This window comes from Halyomorpha halys, unplaced genomic scaffold, assembly GCF_000696795.3.
Source record: "Halyomorpha halys isolate HHAL.00 unplaced genomic scaffold, Hhal_1.1 Scaffold625.1, whole genome shotgun sequence".
NCBI lineage: Eukaryota > Metazoa > Arthropoda > Insecta > Hemiptera > Pentatomidae > Halyomorpha > Halyomorpha halys.
In genome coordinates, this window is record NW_027114461.1 from 381250 (window position 1) to 402970 (window position 21721).

Sequence of the window (21721 nt, forward strand, 5' to 3'; positions counted from 1 at the left end):
GCATTAAAACTATATTATTTTATTAAAAACAGTTAATCTTATAAAAATACTATTTATTAGATATAAAAAAATTTTTTATTACTCTTAGAAAGAAAATTTCTAGAACAGAAACATATTTTTTAATTATCATACAACCAGTTGTTATGATAGAGGCTACGGCAATGGTTGCTGTTTCACAAGCAATGATATAAGTGTTAATAAGTTTGTGTTCGTAATTATAATTAATTTTTTTACAAATGGATATGCCGATAGACGTTGAAGAAATCCTCTCAGACGATTATGAAGAGGGAGAAATTTTGGACGGCGATAATTTATATGACGAGGTGAGTTCATTGGAGGAATTCAGTAGTGATGAAGAACAAAGTCAATTGAAAAATAGCAATGAAGAGACTGACAAACGGGATTCCGTTACTGAAAACCTGAAACAGAGCACGAAACACCGCAGAAAGGACCATAAGTGCAAAGAAAATAGTGTTTGTAGAAAAGAAAGAAAAGGCAAGCATTGCTATGCTAGAATTAGGAAAGCAAAAAGTTCTACTAAACATAAAACAGTTACTGAAGTAACAACTCAATCTACTGTTGAAAGGGTTTTCCCTAGGAAACCTGACCTAGCACCAGTTGTGAAACATTTAAAATGTAGGCCAGCGAGTCCTTACAAAGCAAGATCTGATCCTCCTCCAAAAATTCCTCACAGATTTGATTATAAAGGTATTTTTTAAGCCTTGAAGATATCTTGATAACATATGTAACTGTTTATGTATTACTAGCCATAGTCTTATTCTGATTCTATTATCTGTAGCAACATAATAAGAGTTTTTGAATTAATGATGTTAATTTTTAATTCATTACTGTTAGTTCGGAATATTAAGTATTATGCCAGTTATAACCGTTCATGTTTCTGAACATGTGTATCAGGCTTAAGTTTTCTCTATAGATTTAGTATTTTATTTCTTATTTTTTAGTTACCCTTTGGTTTTAATTTGTTCCATTTATTTTATTTTATTTGTTATCCTACAATCTCAATTAAAAGATTCAACACGCAAACAAACTTAAATATTGATTAAATTTGATCGTATCGTATACTAATTGGGCACCCTATTTAAAGGCTAAGCCATCATTCATCATTATTTTAAATTTTGTACTGTTAAAGACATAATAAGATCCGTTTGTATAGATGAACTGTTTAAAATCATTCCTAATATTTTATCTATTTCAACAATAATTTAGGATTGAATAATTGGTTAAGAGCATAATAGAAATTTTAGTTAACTGCTATATTTTTTTTTTGCTTTTAATTTTATTAAGATTATTATTTTATTATACTTTAATTTTAGAACGAGAAATACTCTTAAAAGTAATTTTCTGAAAACTAGTGAAATTAGAGTTTGTCAATCTGTCAATTTACCATTATTACAGGCACTACGACCCAGTACAGGTCTTCGCTAATCAAGACATCACTTCCATTCCTCTCTGTCTTGTGCAAGTTTTTGCCATGTTCTCGTTTCCAGAAATTTCTTTACATCAGCTTCCTCATCTGCCCATCTCATTTGTGGCCGTCATTATCCATTTTTGCAACATTTTGAGTAACCAACTCCAGTATTGAGAGTCTTATATATTGTACCACTGCCGGTTCCTTGTAGATTTGGTACAGCTCTACATTGTGCCTCATCCTGTACAGGTCATCATTCTTAATAGCGCCAAACATTCTATTCAAAAATTTTCCTCTCAAATATCATTAATCTGTCAACATTCATACATTAGTAGGGGCCTAATTAATGTTTTATACAGAGAGATTTTTGTGTTTCTTTACAGCAAATGGCACTGTATTTTTGCCAGGTCAAAATAACACCTATTTGCTGTGGTAATTCTCTCAAGCACGAGAGGCTCATTTGGAAAATTATAACGAGAAATATTGCCACAGTAAATTATTTTAAAATATCTGTTCTGAAAAAGTGATGATTTCAATTCAAAGTAAAAAAAAAAAGAGATGGGCATTCCACCCAAATTTTATTTTTATTTTGTTCTATAACTAAGTAGAAATTAACTCTGTATTTAAAACTTGAAATAAATCACCTGGGAAATCATGAATTAGCTTTAATATACTGTAGTTTTTGCTTTAGCTGATTCCACACCATATGGTTACACATCACTGAAATAATCATTAGCAATAAACCTTTCTGTGGTGCGAAAACTTAGTGCTGTATGATACTGAATTAATTTTATGTCCTTAAAATTTTTATCATTTATATTTTATTTTATCGATCTAATTATCTCTGTTACTTACTCAAAGCTAATCTGGGATTGGGCTGTTTACTGAAAATAATATACTGGCAGTTTCCATTTATAAAATCTTATCCAAGTGACTTAGTAAATGAATATGAACCAAAAAACATTTTATTTCAAACCAAATTCATAGTTAAAGACTAAAAATTAAATTCTCTTAAGTAGGAAAAGGATTAAATTATGTATTTTAACTAGCATTACGTAATTGAAATGGGATGTTAAGTTGGAATGAACTCCTTAAAAAAAAAAAAAAATACACTGAACATACAGGTGTATATTCAATTGCAAAGGTAGATTCTACTGACTTCTATTTTGATGGGGTTCAGCTTTGATTTTTGAAAATGAAAAGTTCTAATTTTTTAACAAATTATCAAAATAAAACTCCCTCTTTTTTCACACATATTTAATAGTTTTGGATTGATTTTCCAAGGCACCCTTAGTGCATCAGATTTGTTTCTCAATTTCTGACTTTCTTGAAAAATTGGAAAACTTTTTTTTTTAAAAGTGATTACCCATTTAACAGCAAAAAATTAAAAAGAGATACTTACTATTTTCCTTGGGATAGTATAGAATATCTAATTTCAACTGTTTTGGTAATATCTATTTTGAGATTGGACAATCACCATGTGGTTAAGTTAGTTGGAAAATAAATTAAACACGAATTTTAAATTCACAAACCATTTATTGAACATCCATTGATGATTAACATTATTAAAATTATTAATGGGATGGATGGGCTTGATGTTCACTACACAACTTCTCTAATCTCACAATAAAATTAAATATGGTGACCCTCATTTCTTGTTCAACGTTAATTTTCAAGTGATATTTATTTTTTATTACCGCGACCGCCGAAAACCCAGCTTCACACAAACAGGATGTTGTGAATGGAATTAATATTCGTAGAGCTTTACCACTAAGCAATGGATATTCCTCCTTTACTGTTATCCATAAATCAGAAAGTTCCATGCTACCAAATTTTAACTTTAACGTATTATTGCAAGAAAAGTCTATAAGAGATTCTTCTTCTAAAGAAGTAAATTCTGATGGAGCCGTGGCTATAAATGGATCTTTAGTCCATGTAAATTTACCATTATCTGCTTCAAAGTATTTATTCGATATTTTTTTACAAGCTCTGATAGGAGATAAAAAGAAATGGATTTTATATTGCCAGACAAATTAATTTCATTGGAGGTTACAAACTGGTGCAACAAGGGAAAACAGTCACTGATACACTCTTCATAATTTTTAATTTCCATAGCTGTAGTTTTTTTTAAATATTTTATGGTGCCCTTATGATGGCACTGCGACGCCCTGATTAAATATCATGTCTGCATTCATGTTTCCATCATGTTCATATTTATGAGATTGATAATTTCATTTAGTAATACCTAGTACGCCTCAAGGTATGAGGTGTTATCTAAAAGACTTTATTCATGAAAAAGTGTGGCAGGTATGAAATAGTTTGTTTCCAGCATGTTATTTGCTTGTGTCATCATTAAAAAAAGTTAAAATTGTCTGAGATACACATTTTTCTGTGACACTGGATACATGTATTGAAAACTTTTATTTTTATACTTCCCTATAGCAAACTGTCATTAATTACTTATTTGTAAAACATCAGTTTTTAAAGTCACTTCCAAAAGGGAGCTCTTACCTGTTCAGGGTTTGGATTTAACAAGACAATTTCAGTCTTTCTCTAGATTATCTAGCTATATTCAAAATTTGGAAATGTAACTTTGCCTATTCTCAGGAAACAACTAAAGGAGAGAATTTTTAGTAATAGTTTAAATTGAACTAAGCAATTTATTAGTGTTCAAATTTATTTTTCCAAGATCAATTATCATTATTTTGTTCTAATTTCAGATTACCATGAGAAGGAGAACAGGCACAATAATAAAAGATTCTGGGGTAATCCTAGAAACAAATTGAAACCACCCGATAAACATCTTCATTATAATAGAAATAAGGTAAATAAAGATAACCATTATTCAAAATTAAGGTATCAAACTCCAACACCGCCACCCCCTCCTAAGATTGTACCCGTAGAAATTCCTAAAACTGATACAGTTAAAGGTGATAATTGTTTTTCTAAAACCAGCCTTTTGAAACGTTTAGTTGGCTCTGGTACGACCGGTGTAAAACCAATTAAGGAAAATGAACCTTCTCTTGTTTCACCGAAGCCAGAAACTGTCGATTCACCCATCATACCAGTTACTAAATTGGAAGAAGATTTAAAAACTTCATCAGAAAATAACAATGAAATAGAAAATACTGTGACTGCTGAAGAAAAACCTGATGAATGTGAAAAGACTGAATTGTTATCTGAGCAACCGAAGAAGATAGAAGTTAAATGGATAAGGTCGATGAAAGAGGATAAAGATGAACTTTATTTACGAGTTGAAGCATTGAGAAGTGCATGGGTTAAAAAATTTAATGACCGGAAAAAGAAAGGACTTATTTATCAAAAGAAATTTGACGAATCGGATGACTTTTTGGAAGATTTTGTTCTAGGAAGTGATGTTGAAGATGAGAAAAGTGATGACACAGTTTCTATGAAAACTAATGAGACATCTGGAAGTAATTCTGTTCCCCGCTTCAATGCTACTGATATTTCAGGTGATATACTTAAGCCTGAAGATATGGTCATAGTTAATGATAAACCCGTGGAGGAGGCCATTATATCAGAAACAGCGGTCACTACCACAGAAGGAAATTCATCAGTATTTGTTGATCCATTATTCTTTTCTGGGGGGCAATATCCACAGAATACTAATATCTGTCAGGTATCAAATTCTAACTGTAAACTTTCTGCCAATAATTTGATAACTGTATCATCTTCTGATATAGTATCTAAAAACAGCTGGGAAAATTCAGCTAGTAACAAAAATGCTAAACTCAAGCAGACACCATTAAGTCAAAAATTGAGTGAAAATTATCAATCATCCCTCAGTTCACACAAGTCAAAATCAAAAAGATCGAGATGGAGAAAACGAAGGAGATCAAGAGGGAGTGTGGTTGAAATCGCTAGTAATATTAATGTTTCAAATATGTCTGCTGATCTTGATGAAGATGAACTTAGAGAATTAGCTCTCCTTTCTGTGAAACGCAAAATTCCTGAAAGTGGTAATGATTCTGGTAAAAGTGAAAGTAATCCTCAAAGTATTGATAATGGCATATTAGAAATTTCTGTTAATCCAGCCGATAAAGTTAGTACATTATGTGAATCAGAAAGTACTGGTGTCGGAAGTGGTGACAATTGGGAAGATGACCTGGATGAAGATATTCTTAGAGCGAAACTTCTAAGTTCGCTAACAAAACAAGTCAGTGAAGAAAGTGCGAAGCTTGAGAGAGTGACGGCTGCTGCTCTGGAGCCAGTTAGCAAAGAGAAAGTTATAAATACTAGAATATTCAAGCCAGTAGTAAATTTAATGAAATTACAGAATCCAAAAAAACTAATAATGACGAAGAAAATAGACAAAAGAAAATTGAGGAATAGTGTAAACAAAAAAGTTTGGAAACAAGGTCTCACTCCTGTTCGAAAAGCTAGGCAAGATGCTCACACTTCGGTGAATCATTTCGGAAAGCCGAAGGTGTTTAAGAAAAGTGATTCCAGTTTGCAGCTTCAACTTCAACCAAACCAATCCACTGTGCGACCAATCCCTCAAGTTGCTCAAATGATTATAAAACTTGATGATTCAGATTCTTCAAGTGATTTGGATATTTCTAATTCGGAATCAGTTAGGCCTTTGCCTAAGTTAGATCCAGTACCTCCTGAAATAGAGGCAAACATAGATCTTCTTCTTCGTGAGGCTGAACTGAATTCTCAGTTGGAGAAGGGAGCTATAGATAGTTCTTGCATCTCTAAACAGCCTGATGTTGAAGAGAAGAAAAAGGTAAGTAGTTTATAGCATTCTAGCATATTCGTTTGATTGGAAACTTATTACTGATATTTTTTTTGTTTTAGCTGCTAGATAATATGATGCCCTTTGAACAGTGTATTTCTTCAACTCCAATAGTTCAACATGTGAGTTCATGTATTATTTTTTGTTTACATATATTGAATTATCCTATTTCTAATTTTAAAATAGAGCTTTGATGGTTGTATTTACTTATATAATATGGTTCTACAACTCTTAAAGAATAAGTGCCTCCTGCAATTCTGCAGTCATTGGCTACAACTGCCTTCAAGTTTCAAACTCTCAATGGTGGACATTATGTCTGCAGATTCACCATAGGTCCATTGCAACTGGGGTCTTACCTCTCTTCTGGTTATATATATATGTTTTCATTTAGCATCTTCAGAGGTATCTGGTAAGGTGCAATATGGTTAACCCACTGGAGCTGTCCAATCTTCAAAGCTTAACAATATCGAGGTTTTAATATACTTTCACCTACTCTATTCTGGTCCAGATCTTCAAAATGCCATTACTAAATTTATTTATTTCCTCGGCGCTACAGCCCAGGTCAGGCCTTGTGGCCTCCTCAAGAAATTTCTTCCACTCATTCCTGTCCTGCACCTAAGTTAATCTTTCATAATATCATAGGCTTTCTAAACATTTATTAATAATTGGTGAGTATTTATATTACGCTCCCTGACTTTTACCATAATAATTTATTCCAAGAAAATTTGTAAATTTTTTAAGTTTAGTATTTAGCTCTATGATTTTTATTGATCAACGATCTTAAGACTTCGTTCATAATAACTCTTTCATTTCATATTTGTTTTTATATTAACATATATAATTAGCAAATTTTGTATTTTACAGGAATTAAAAACGTCCTATGTGAATACCTCTACCAGTTCAAGTTCTTCGAGTTCTTGTAGTTCAGTTAACACACCACAGGTATCCTTCTAATTTTTAAATCATAGACAAAATTTTCTACTAATAATTTTAGTAATTTTAATGTTTATTCCTCATAATCAGGTGTTTCAGGAAATAACTCATTAAAAAATTAAATTTTCAAGTAATCCGAACAGAAAAAAGAAATTACATGGGTCCCAAAGTAGGGTTAGTGGTAGTGGTGGACAAAATAAGAAATATGATACTCCTAATATTATCATAAAACAGTATAATACCACCATTAGGCAACAGTGAATTAGGAGCTGCTCATATCACGACCCCGGAGATACCATCCAACAAATCACACAATGAGAACAAGTCCTCCCGTCTGAGAGCCCACCTTTCCAAAAGTTCCATATTAGCTCCAGTACTCTGCAAGTGTAGAATGCAAAGGTGAGATGCCATGCACATTCTCCTTACGTGCATGCTTTTTTCTGAGCATAGGAGACTGATGTTGCCTTCTCCGACTGAGGTGCAGAGAAACCTCTATGGAAACCTGGTGGGCTCATGAGAACCATGGAATTCCTCGTTTTTATCCCTGACCTGATTATCTATGGGAAGAACAGTACAACATGTATCCAATACATACCACATGAAAAGTATCAATACGTATACCACAAGTATCAGGTGGAAAGTATCAATAGCACAAAATATTGGAAGTATCGAAACAACTCTAGTCTCAACCTATCAGTATGTTTTACAGTATTAAGACTCAGACCAGGCCCTAGTATAACTAAAAAAGTATTGAGCATAAGGCTTTAATTACTAACATAAAACTGCCAACGAAACAATCCTTATTTATTGATTTTTTCCAAAACTCTATCATTTAAATTCTTAATTTTTGTTTATGATAGATAGACAGTTATTAGTACTTCAGTCCTTTTCAATTAAGTCACTGTTCACCACACAGTTAGATTGGTGCAGATAGTTAAGTGTTTATAATTTTCAAGATCAATTCAGTGTTTATTATAATTATTGACTACTTTTAATTAGATTACCTTGTCGTAGCATCCCACTTTGTCGTACAGCATTTTTATGAAAAACTGTGAATCATTTATTATTACTGGCCATTTGGCATTCACATCTTCATTTCATCATGTTAAGAGTGACTTCAAGATCAGAGAGAAATGGTGTAATCATGAGCGATCACTGCCATCAGCAATACCAATGGAAAATGACAGTCAGGTTTGATCTTTGCAGCTTGGTGATTGGAGGAAGAAATTATTCTCTATAAGTTTTTTTTTGTGCACTTAACTATCTACTTAAAAAAAAAAAAATTAACATAAAGAGATCCCATCCTCTTCACTACTTTGTTATGACAAAACACAAAAATAATAATATAATAGTCTCTTTGAATTGATTTATTTAGAATAATAAACAATATTTATACATATATATGTATATATAGTTTTAGGCAAGCCATTAATTCACAAACATAGAAACAATAATAGTGAACCAGATGTAACTAACTAGGGAAATTTTTGTTCCCTAGTGACTCCTTTAATACATAACATCTATTTTACCAGTTTCTTTGTTCCAATGTAGCCACTCGATTGTTTCCTTGGCTAAGTTTCTGAACTCAGCACTAATCAATCGATAGGACCAAGCAATCATGCACATTGAAATTACAGACAATTTGCTTGATTCAAGAGTAGATTACCACTCCTGTAAGATAACAAATAGACCTCATAATTTGTTTATAAAAATTGACATAAGTCTTAGTCTTGCTACCATTTATGAGTGATTATACTACCAATTAAAGGAAAAATAAATTCAGGTTAAAATAAATAAACTCTTATTTATAAATATCTCACATCAACTTCAGACTTAATTAAAATGTATTCATTTTAAATCCTTCCCACTTCATAAGAAGGTTTTTCCTGGTATTCCTTATTTTTGTACTAGTTTTTCAGTTTTTTTGGCCATTAGTGTCACTTCCCAGAAGTAATGGTTTTTTTATTACTTATGCAAATTTTTTTTTCTGAAACTAGAAAGCTTACATATTCGCAATTTTTTAACTGATTAAAACATCTAATTTAAGCTGGAAGATCATTGATTGACCATGTGTAATAATAAAAGGAAGGACTATATATAATGTATTCAGTTCACCCACTTGTTCAACAAATTCATGAATACTTAATAATGTTAAAACAAATAGATAAATCAGTCTACTTCATCTGGGCTCCCATGCATGTTGATATTACAGGAAATGAGATGGCCGACAAAGGTGCTAGAGAAGCGCTAGTCCTCCCAGGCAATCTTAACAGCAAAGGAACTTGCTCGCCCTTTAAAGGAACGTATTAATAAAAGATGGCAGGCAATGTGGGATGAAAGTCCACCCAGTAAGTTGAAACCTATAAAGAAAGACATGAAGTCCTGGATTACATCAACCCGAAGCAGATGCCGTGAAGAAGTAGTGATCACCCGACTCAAAATAGGACATACCCGATTGACACGCATCCACCTCATAACAGTAGAGGCCCCTCCAAAATGTTCGAAATGTAGTAGTAATCTGACCGTCTAGCACATTTTTGAAGAATGTCATCACTACACATTAACTCTCAAACAGTTACGGATACCAACAGATGTTCCAATGGTGTTGAGAAACGACGAATCCGTAATAGAAAGTCATTAAATTCATCCATCAGACTAACTAAATAATTATTATAATTATCTATTTATCTTACCTTTTTTTTAAAATTAGAACAGTTACTTATCTGCTTTTCATCATCCTTTCCACTATCGTAACGATTATTAGACAAATTATAATTGTCTAGCTAGATAATATTTCAAAACTAAGAAACAAACAACAAACATAATAAAAGAAATATGGTCCAGGTGCAGTTAAAGAAAAACTCAAATAGTCGTAATGCTATTTATTATTAGCCAGTTAAAAGTTAAAAACTTCATAGCCCTTCTAGGCATAGTTATTTATGGTTTGATATAATCATTATATTTTTTAGGTTTTGAAACATTTACCAGCCTGGCAACAAGAAGAATATAAGAGATTAAAGAAGAAAATAGCTGAAAAAGAAAAAGTTTTACAGGTTACTCGATCAAAAATTATCGAGCCTTCAAAAAACACTAATGTATGTAATACAGTTTCTTCTGATGGAAAAGAACCAGCAATGTCTGACTTGACACCCATAATGATCATTAGCAATCCCATTTCTCAGATTAAGTCATCACCTAACCTAAAAGATGCAGGGAATGTTGAACATTCCCCGTGTCCTTCTACCATAAGCGTTGAAACTGTGAGCAACATCATTGAAGTTGTTGATAAACCTATTAAGTTGGAGAATTCATCATCTTCATCAGAAATTCTTGAAACTAACAAAATTTTATCAAGTAAACCTCCACCTAAAGTTGATAAAGCTTGTTTGATAGAAGATACTAGTGTCTCAAAAAAAAGCTTTCCCAACTTAGTCAGGTTAGCAAATATTTTAGTTTCCTTTATATTTATTTATTAATTTTTTTATTAATAGTTATATTTTTTTACAGTTGTACAATTATGGAAGAAATAAACTTAATGAATGATATTGTAAATGATTTTGATAAAAATAATTCAGAACATTTAGATTTAAAACAGAAAACAGCTCGTTTAAAAAGAATTTTAAAAGCAACTGAATCGAAAATGGCAGTGAAAGAGAAAACAATCTTACAAATCAGAGACACATTAACTGAAAAAGAAAGGCAGATATCATCGAAAATCTCTTTAATGACCAGTTCAACTCAACCTGATAAAAATAAGTTAGTTTTCTTGTTTAATAATTTTTATTCTTGTTTGATTTGTTTTATTTGATATAATGAAAGATGAGATAAGTTGTATCTCTGTGCAGGATGCAGAGCAGAGATATGGAATTAGTGAAACTGAAATATAAAGAGGTATCTCTGCGAGCACAGTTCTTATTTCACAATTTCTTCAGTGAAAAAATTCTGGCGAAGAATAGCGATAAAAAATCAGCTTGTGCTTGTGGTGTGAAAAGGACAATGAGTTCAAAAGAACCTACTCCATTAAAAAAGAAATTAATCGTCACTGACTCTGTTGCAGCTAAGAATTCTGTTCCACAAGATGCGACCAAAGACCATATTGAAGTTTCTTTGAAGAGGAATTTTAGGTAAGATTATGATATAATGTTTTAAGCATGATTAATTTTATCCTTTTAAAATGCAATTTTTTAATTTTTAATCCTTTATTCTGAACGATTACTAATTTAAATATATAATAAAATTTAACTTTATATAGTTAAATAGTACGTTCTAAATTCCTGCCTGTGAAACTAAATTTTTCAGTTTGTGTTGAACGAAATTGTGCTAAAGATGAATAAGTTCTCAAAGTTCCTATAGAGGAACTTATGTATAGACATATGTGTTTTCTCTTATTCATTTGAAAAAAGAAATTTCGAAACCAATAAATACATTTTGCCTTAAATTCCAACCTAAGAGATAAAAGTAAAAAACAAAAAAGACACATTATGCAATAAGATTTTTATTATAATGAATATTAAAATTAAACACCAAATGAAATTATTTTAATTATTATTATTATTATTATTATTATTATTATTATTATGTAGTGTTAACACAGTTTATTCTGGATTTCTCTAAACTTTATAACTTTATAAAATATTTCTAGGACAAAATGAAAATAATTAAAAAATAAGCTCTCATTTTTCACACAAAACAACCAGGTTTCACAAAATTAGTTATAATTCTTTGGTGATACAGCTAAGGTTTCCATTCTTTTACTTTTCTTCTTGTAATTATTTTTATAAAAATTCAAATCTATTTCACGAGTGGTATTTAATATACCATTTAAATAACCTCTTTATTATGTTGTGTCAGAGTTGGGCAAATATTACTCTAATGACGAGAGATGAATACTTTTTTATTCCTGAATTTTCTACTCGAATAATCAATTATTCGTACAAAAACATATGATTAACCATCCGAATACTTTTTCATCTGTCATTATTTTACACAAATAATCAATTATTCGTACAAAATATATGATTAACCATCTGATTACTTTTTTATTCTTCATTATTTTACTTGAATAATCAATTATTCGGGCAAAACAATTCAAATAACCTTTTGAATACTTTTATATTCGTCCATTTTATAGAAAAATAATCTCTTATTCAAAAAAATTAAATGATTAACCATCAGAATACCTTTTGTTTTTGTATAAAGACGACATTTTTTGTCTTACAGCTAGACATAGATATATATTATGATCGCGTATAGATTAATTTTAAGTTTTCTGATTTCTAACATATAAGGGTCACTTTTTATGTTTTGGGATATGTAGAATATGAAAATACTATCAATTTATTTTAACTTTTCTGATTTCTAACATGTTAAGGTCCCTTTATATGTTTTGGGATATGTAGAATATGAAAATACTATCAATTTATTTTAACTTTTCTGATTTCTAACATGTTAAGGTCCCTTTATATGTTTTGGGATATGTAGAATATGAAAATGTTATCGATTTTAAGACCGCATATCGATTAATTTTAACTTTCTTGATTTATAACATGTTTGAGGCCCTATCGTGTTAGAAACCAGAAAAGTTAAAATAATCGATAGTATTTTCATATTTTACATATCTCAAAACATATAAAGTGACCCTAACATGTTCGGGATCAAGAAAGTTAAAATAAATCAAAACGCGATCTTAAAATAGATAGCATTTTCATATTCTGCATATCCGAAAACCTAAAAATTGGCCTCTATATGTTAGAAATAAAAAAAATTAAAAATAAATCGATATGGAATCTTAAAATCGATAGAATTTTCGTTTTGTACTCGTCTGAATATGTGAAATAGGACCCTCATACATTAGAAATTGAAGGTGGTGAAAAACTAGGTGAATTTAATAAAATCAATTTTTTATTCGATTGAAATAGTATTTTAAATATTTGAATAAAAAAGTATTCGGATTGTTTAGTCATATTTTTATTCGAATAAAAATTTATTCGTCTCTCTTCAATCGAATAAAAAAAGTATTCGCCTCTTGTCAATCGAATAATTTTTGCCCAACTCTGTGTTGTGTATAAATTAAAGTTCCTTGATGGATTTTCAATCTCTTCTCCACTGCCCTCTTTGTCTATTCTGTAGTTTATAATGATGATTGAATAAGTCAATTTTAGAATATTAAAAATGCATTGTTTATTTAAGAAAGGTAATGAATCCAAAATTATATATATATACCATACCTTTTTCACAAAATTGATTCTCTCAATTTAACTAATTTGTATTACAATGTTTAGAATTTTACAATGGATTGTTGGAACTTTAAATATTCAGTAATTTAAATACTCAGTTTTCTGTTTTTATTACTGAAACCTATCACTTAAATTTTAGGGTTTTATTTTTTTTTTTTTTCAATATCACTACTGTTCACTTTTAAAATTTCTTGTTTGGTTTTTAGATTAATATAGCTCTCAATAACTGTTTTTCTTGAGCCATAGCAACTCAAATAAATGAATTGTATTATATGAGCCTCCCTTATATTCATTATGTATTATTAGATATAAAAAAGGTAAATAATAATAGTTCAGAGTGTCACCATATTAATTATTTTATTTCTCAAAATAATAGACATGGATTACTCAAGGACCAGCAGGCAGACTGCAAAATAATTGCTAGTTTAATGTTGAATGGGTGTATTTTGTTAAAATTAAAATTGTGGGTAGATTTTGAAGAAGAGGGTCTGTGAAAATATACTGCCAGCAATTACACTGGTCAGCATGAATACCAATAGGTATAATTCATGCAGTTTTTTTAATTGTATTTTTAGATATTTATTTGGAATTTCTCCACCATTCTCAATTTTCTTTTATATAAATATGAAACCGAATGCACTAACTCATACGGTACTGTTACTATTGTTGTACAATTTCAGACATGTAAAAATATGCACAAACATGATCTAGTCTAGTCTAGCACACATTCATTAGAATGATGTCATTTGTGTATTACATGTGTACAAATTTAATTAGTTGCCAGTACGAAATGTCTAAAGTTTGTTTACATCATTTTCCCCATAATTCTCATAAATATTTTTTGTTTTTTTTCTTCCTCTTTACCAAATGAAGGGAAGCTTGGTATTCATGTAAGAAGAAAAAAGTTTTCCTCAGAATTGAAAATTTCTTCTTGCATTTTCTGTTTGTGTCATCAATGAACAAATTTAGTTTTCTGTCTCAGTTTGCCTTTATTGCCCCCTTCCTGGTCATTTCTGACTTATTGGGGTAGAGGGGGGTTATCTGCAGGTAACCAACCTATTCTAACCAGAGTGGGATGATCAAGTTTTCATTTCATGGGAGCACCATGAAATAAAAAACAACCCCCCCTCCCCCCAGCCTAGATTTGAACCGGTGCCACTGCAGTTTCAAGGATGCTAAGACAAAACCTTATCTCTCTTAACCGAAAATGACCCTGTCTGTCTGTCACTTTTTATGTCTTCTGTCCTTAAAATTATTAAGACTCTTCTTTTTTCTAATTCAGATTCACACTAGCACATGTAATTTGTGTGTGAAAGCAAGATAAATTAGTTAAATAAACTTGTCAAAAAATATTGTCAGATACAAATGTTTTAAGTATATTATAATTATAAATACTTTTATTCTTACCAGTTAATATTGTATCTTTAGATAAGGCATCAAGATGAATCAATACTCCAAAACATTCATATAATAAGTTATGAAATGTGAATAATAGTTTTCAAATAGCAAGATTTAAATTTTTCACTTGAAAATAATTATTATTTTCATATTACTTATATTAATTTTTTTTTTTTTGTATTAACCCGACTATTTATGAATTCATGTTTGTATATCTTTATAGTGGGAAGGAAAGGGAAAGAGGAGAATGGGACCCGAATACGCCTGTATGCCACTACGATCTACATGGCATTTGCAGGGACGAAGAGTGCCAATACCAACATTTCAAGACTGTTTGACCAAAATGCTTGACTTTTTACACGCTCATTTTAAATTAACTTAACCATAATAACCATTTAAGATTCCTATAATAAAACTGATATTATGTATCATTGAAGCAAATGTTTTGTTGAAGAAGGACATTTGATGTACATAGCCATTTGATGTACACTTAATTCACCTGTGATGTATTTTAGGATAATATTTAATTGATAATTATATTTTTAAAAAAAAGTGCTAGTGCCAATGAATTCCAATTTAATCTGTGATATCGAATTGCCTAATGTTACCTGGTACAAAGAAACAAAAAAAAAATTGTTATGATAAACATTTTCATTGTTTAGTGATATATTTTATTACTAATAGTAATCAAAAACATAATATAAGTGTAGTTATGTTCAGGTAAATTATTGTAGTTAAGGAGCCTAGCTTTTTTTTATTTATTTTTTTCCTTCTTTTTTAATAATGGATACTTCTTATAGTTTGTTTTTATTTTTATTGCTGTTATTTAATTGATAGTAAACAATGTAAATATGTTTGTTGTATATGTATAAGTTGGATTGATTAGTTGTATTTGCATTTTTTAATGGAGTAGTTAGTTTTATATTTATGATTATTTAGTTAAAAAATTTATTTTTATAGTACGTCTCATGGTTTCAGTACTATTCTACCTGAAGGACCTGTGGAGGTACAATGTAATGCAGGCTTCTTTGAAGGGTAAGTAGTAGTATACAGGTTGCTAATTTTCATTGCATAATTTATTTTTGGGCAGTTAAATTGTATAAATCTGTTTAATATTATGCTGTAAAATTTCAACTCTTCTGGTTGAGGAAAAGTTTCAATTTTTTATTATTTCATTTTCTTTACTGCTAATCATAGTCTGTTTTTAAAGTTAGTTTTTAAACAACCTAAAGGAATTGTTGATACTGACTAATTGTATGTGGGTGATTCTCAAACAATCTATAGCCTATTAAGCTCTCCTTGAATGAAATGGCTTCTAAAAAGCAGTGTTATCCATAGTGGTTATAATAGATAGACATGATGAATTAATTATTTTGCTATGTTTTACTAATGGTCTAGATGTCATGAACACTCCAGTTCTCATTGTGATCGCTGCCTTAGAGCAACATTCTTACATTCAAATATTCATGTCTTAAGTCAAAGTTTACAAAAAATTATTTCGATTAATTTTGTTTCACGTCAGAATAGGATTTATGATATTCAAAAATATGTACCAGATAAAGAAAAATTCTCAAACTAAAAATAGAAAACAGAGTGATTTTAATGACTTCCATGATTCTGAAATGCTGTGTGAGCCAGCTAGAAATGCAAAATTACAGGTTCGTAAGTTTTCAATTACCAGTGTAATGGTTTGATATAGTTATTGTTGTTTTTATTTTTAAAAAAAATATGTATATATAATTTTTATTTTATCATGATTGATCATCTTTATCTTTATGAACTGAAATCTTAAAATTAATAAATGAACTATCATCCAATATTATGTGATTGTGGAAAGTCCATTTGATCATTGTCATGGTTACTTATGGGCTCATTGCTACGGCATCTTTTTGGCCTTGATGAGTTAAAAAATTCAAATTCAAATTTCATGAATCGATGTGGCATTCATGTTTTGCTTGATAGTGGTTTTAGCTAAGAGCTAACCTTAGAACATTGAAATGTTTTATTTTTTCTATTTTTGGAGATGAATTTTTGTTGAAAATTAAGACCTAAAAATAGCCCTTTATTTGAGAATTACTCATGTATATAATATATTTGAAATTATTCAATGCATCATTATTTGATTGTTTTTATTTTCATAACAAACATAATAATGATTTGGATCAGTGACCACAATAATGGTCTGATTGTACTTACTAGCTTAGGTCCATGTTCGGCTGTTAAGCCATTCGGTGACATGCTGATCAGTAGAGATGTTCTTCTGCATTTAGTTGGTTTTCATATTCCTGTGATGATTTACAACCATGGTGTGAAAGTCACACTGTTGAATTTCCGGAGTCAGTAGTACCCCTACCAGATGAAGATGTAAAGATAGGTAATCATAAATTCATCCTAAAGACAGCCTCACTAACTGCTCTGGGAAGACCGTCGTCAATAATACCTTGAATCAGAAGGCTCTCCTACTTCTTTCCCAATGAATGTTCTGTGAGGAATTATTTATTCCAGACTCCAATTGTGCTGACTTTTGTTTAAAAGATTTTAGCAGAGGACATATGGCTGATTAAAAGTTGTTCCCTGGTTTGCTAGTTTATCTATAACCTCATTGCTTGCTTTATCGAAGACCTCATTGAAATTGATATGGCTAGAGATCCATTGAAACTTAAGGTCCCAACCCTCGGTTAAGTATTTTATTTAACTCTTCTCACAATCTATTGTCCTCTGGCAATGCTGTTTATGAATTGCCTGATAAATTCTGAACAGTGGACTGGGAGTCAACGAGAAATACAGCTTTGGATGGTTGGTGTATTTTCTTGAGTTCTTCAGTGGCTGCTTGTATGGCAGCTATCTCCCCATCATAGGTGCTGAGGGGGTACTCCTAGAACTAGTCTTCATTAGAATTGGTTGTAGTTGTAAGCATCTCCTGTCTCTCCCGAAAACTTCATTGAACTCATCCACCATATAGTCCAGACCTCTCCACATCGGATTACTACTTGTATCAATCCATGGCCCATTTCCTTCAAGGTAAAAAATTTGATAATTTTGCAGAAGTCGAAATTGTGGTTCAAAAGTTATTTGACAAACATCCCAAAGAATGGTATTAGTATAGGATCAAGAAATGGCTAGCAGATGGCTAATGAGGGTAGATAACAATGGACTATGATTTGAGTATTATTTGTATTTTATATCAAAGAAATAATATTACAAATATTTGGTTGAAAAGCGGTCATTTTTTTTTTTTTTTTATTTAGTCAGATTTAGATTATGTTATTTTCATTGTGTAGAGAGTTAAATTATCTCGGAAATGGGTAGATATAATGTTCTAGAAGAGATATAGTTTCTGATTTATTCAAAACCTTTTATTCTAGATTTTAGAAAGTTTTTTAAACCACTTTGAGTCCGAATTTTTATATACCACCCCTTTTATACATCTGCAACATAAGGAGAATCACCATTAATAATTTCAATATTTTTTAACGCAACTAACATCTGTGAGTAATTAATTACTAGTCTGTAAAGATTGGTTTAATTATTTAAATAAAGATAAATCCTTTTCCTATGTAACTAAAAAATTATGTTTTATTTAAAAATTTGTGTTCAATTTCTATTATAATTTAATATAATTTTTTATTTGTATAATTTTAAAAAAAGCAGTTGCAGTTTAAAATGGTCTGATTTGTGTGTAATATTCAGTTATAATTATGCTAGGTTTTTTGAACTTCAAAGCTTTATAGGTTAGGGACCTGGACAGATAATTTGGAAAAGTGATTGATTAAAATTTTACAAAAGTAAAGGTTAACATATAGATTATACCCTTTCATTGAAAAATTAATTTATTGTATTTTCTGTTTCAGAAAAGTGCATTTATTGTGAGAGAAGTTGAGGAGAATGACATATGATTATGAAAATTACTTATGATACTCATCTACTCTTTTCATATTTATAGACATAATTTCATAATTTGAAACTACTTTCTGCAAGTATTTATTATTTGACTGACTGATGTATTTTTAAAACTAAGATATTATTTTATTTTTCATGAAGTTTGCTATCATGATATGCAGATTATACGTTAATATGACTGATTATATCATTGTAACTAATTCTGTTGAGTGTTTTGAACTCTCAATAGTTAAATTTTAGATGAGGTAAATGTTTACAAGTAATGAAGTATCAACTAACCTAACACAAATCAAGTATGAAATAACAGAAAAAAAAACAAAAACGAAATAGGTTTATACAATTTTGTGCCCATCAGTTTGTCATTCATTGATTAAATCTATTGAATTAAGTGTTTGATTATTATTTAGCTTTAAAAATTAATTTTAATTTTATAGTGTTTTTATTAACACTCTCGGTGTGGTGGGCATAATGTTAAAGTACACCTGTCTGGATGCATACTTTTTTTCTTAATACTTTATATAGATGTATTTAATTATTAAATTTTACCTTTGTTTATAATTGTTAGAAGAAAAAAATTAAACATCTGTCCTCCTCATCGGAGACCTCTGGTCTCTGGTAAAATTCCACTAACTATAGTTCTTACTAACATTATAAAATAAAGATGTAATTGTGAAAGTTATTGGTATTAATACGGGTTGTCCGATTTAAGGACAAAATACACTGTTACTGAAGTTAGCTATCATTATCTGGAGTTAAAACAAGCACTCATTAACATTGATAATGCAGTGAAACTAGGAAGATAAGTGTAAACCTGGAGCAAAACTGAGGAACCTCACCTGAGGCTCTTCTGCACCGAGAGTGTTAACTAAATATTGATTTTCTAGATTTTTTTTTTGCTTCAAAAATTGTTTTCTGGAATTTAATAACAATAATTTAATTTAAAATTAATATCCAATTATTGACTCCACTTAATTGGAACAATAAGGGCCAAGACCTTATAACTTAAATTTTAAAATTGATATCCCAAAATTAAATTAGGGTTTCCAAAATAGTTTTTATAATAATGAACACCTGTACTCATCTAGCAATGTAAATTAATGAGTTTTTTAGAACATAGATTATCTTTCATAGTTGACATGTACGATGCAGATAATATGAACTTTATAATATTTCTTTCTTCCTCTTGGCTGAGGTGCAAGGCTGTAGCTAGACGGTGGTAAAACGTGTCATTGCAGAGGGCACAAAATTAACTGTGAAAAATTCCCCTTTTATTAGACTGGTGCAATTTATCTAGCAATACCTTTAGGTTTGGCTTTTCTTTGATAATAATAGTATTATATTAAATCAATAAAAAATTTAACAGACCATCCGGAATTGGAGGACGTAGATTGGTCAAACTCTCTACGAGTACACACTACAATACTTGTCTTGCTTGCCTTATGAAAGAAACATTTTCTATTTCGCTGTAATCTCTCCAAAGGTTTAGTTAAAAGGAAGGGCTAAATTATTTTCTTCCAAGTTTTTGTTGTTAAAGCAGAGAAAATTTATATAACTTAGTCTTATTTTTATTTTGATCCAAAGATTAAGTGGAGTCAACTGTAGTTATATATATATTTTTTTAATATAAGATTTTTATATTTAATATCCTTATTTTTTATAATACAATTTTTAACATTGATTTCATATCAAATTTCAGAGGAATAGTATTTTGCTATTCTGGAAAGGTGTGAATAGCATGCATTATTATAGTTATCCTTTGAAATTATATATTTTTTCTCAATAATTTAGATTTATAATGTTTTTTATTATTTTTTTTACATTTTTGTTTATAGGGCACTGTTTCTCCAGATAGGTAAGCTACCCAAGATTTTTTTTTAAGAGGCACTTATGTTCTGGTTAAAATTTTTTTATTTTTTTTTTATTTTACCTAAATAACTTTCATACTTCAGAAGTCAATACGTTTATAGCAAAGTTATAATTATTAGTTTCTTTTTTATTTATTTTTTTTTTTTTTAATAAATATAATTGATGTTTTCTCTTTGAAAGCAAAATTTGATATTATTAAATATATCTTGATCTCAATTATGTTTAGTTTTTCATGTCGTGCTATTAGCCCTAGTATCATTAAAGTAACCTTAACCATCATTGTGTTCCCATGATTTTTTCGAGACACCTCTTCAGTTAACTTGTCCGATCGTTGTGAATCCAGCGGTCTGTGCTGTGGAGGAAAAAATTAATTAATTAAAAAAAGTTATTGTGAAACACTCTTGATCAAGATGTCAATCCATCATTGTGAAGCTGCATTTACTTATGAATTTATCATATATATATATTCTATTTTATGAAAACAAATTAAATAAAATGAGATATTTATCAATCATTGTTTTTTTCATTTATCTGCCTTATTTACTCAAAATATTAGTATTTATATAATAATAAAATAGTAGTACATTAGGTGTAATTCAAATAAACCCTTTATAGGGTTTTATCGTTCACTTTATTTCTTTAAAAAAAAAAAATTTCATGGGATGTTTAATGCCTGAATAAGACACATTTGTGATTTCTTTTATTTTGTGGTGTGATTTATTTATTTCATTAAAATATCCCATTTAGAGTGGTAATACAAAGTTTTAAGATATTTTAATAATTTTTTAATATGTGATATAATTATAGTAATGTAGTTGAGATGTCAGAAAATTGGTATATATTTATAGTTTCATCTTATATACTTATTTTGAAGGAGATAGTCAAGACTGTGGTCCAGAAGGAAGAAAAAATAGTTATCAACTACTTATTTATTCTCTGCCGATGTTTCGACCTGCATTGTTATATCAGGGCTGTTAAGTGGCACTGTAACATGTTAACTAACAATGTTAACACTTCCACTTAACTGCTCTGATGTTGATCGAAACATCAACAGAGAATAAGTAAATAGTTTATAATTATTTTTTCTTCCTTCTTGACTGCAGCTCAGACCAGCTTAAAATGATCTTATGGTCAATCATCTATATATGTATATATATAATTATGAAAATAAAATAAGGTATAAATATCAAAATAATTAAT

The 21721-nt window shown here is 29.9% G+C and overlaps 1 protein-coding gene and 1 long non-coding RNA gene across 5 annotated transcripts in view; one reads left to right on the forward strand and one right to left on the reverse strand.

Annotated features, from left to right (window-relative positions):
- The window catches only part of LOC136796829 (uncharacterized), a 343861-nt gene extending 341822 nt beyond the window's left edge, over window positions 1–2039 (reverse strand). The window contains exon 1 of the long non-coding RNA XR_010844594.1: window positions 1406–2039. This is a non-coding gene — a long non-coding RNA (uncharacterized lncRNA). The remainder of the gene's footprint in view (window positions 1–1405) is intronic.
- On the forward strand, window positions 139–21035 carry LOC106684876 (uncharacterized). 4 transcript variants are annotated; one of them, XM_067051644.1, is made up of 10 exons: window positions 139–708; window positions 4150–6179; window positions 6251–6310; window positions 7053–7130; window positions 10091–10557; window positions 10629–10877; window positions 10967–11245; window positions 14979–15790; window positions 18607–18732; window positions 20488–21035. In XM_067051644.1, the coding sequence occupies exons 1-8, from the start codon at window positions 237–239 to the stop codon at window positions 15091–15093; spliced, it is 3750 nt and encodes a 1249-aa protein (XP_066907745.1). In that variant the 5' UTR covers window positions 139–236; the 3' UTR covers window positions 15094–15790; window positions 18607–18732; window positions 20488–21035. The 4 variants fall into 4 exon arrangements, with proteins under 4 accessions (XP_066907745.1, XP_066907743.1, XP_066907744.1 ...); XM_067051642.1 differs by having other exon boundaries at window positions 14979–18732; XM_067051643.1 differs by having other exon boundaries at window positions 14979–18728.
- Window positions 21036–21721: the final 686 nt, after the last annotated feature.

Bases quoted from the DNA above. Each gene is read 5' to 3' on its own strand.
- LOC106684876 (XM_067051642.1), top strand. From the start codon at position 237: ATGGATATGCCGATAGACGTTGAAGAAATCCTCTCAGACGATTATGAA. The intron at 709-4,149 runs GTATTTTTTAAG...TTCTAATTTCAG, and splicing joins TCACAGATTTGATTATAAAG to ATTACCATGAGAAGGAGAAC. The intron at 7,131-10,090 runs GTATCCTTCTAA...TATATTTTTTAG, and splicing joins GTTCAGTTAACACACCACAG to GTTTTGAAACATTTACCAGC.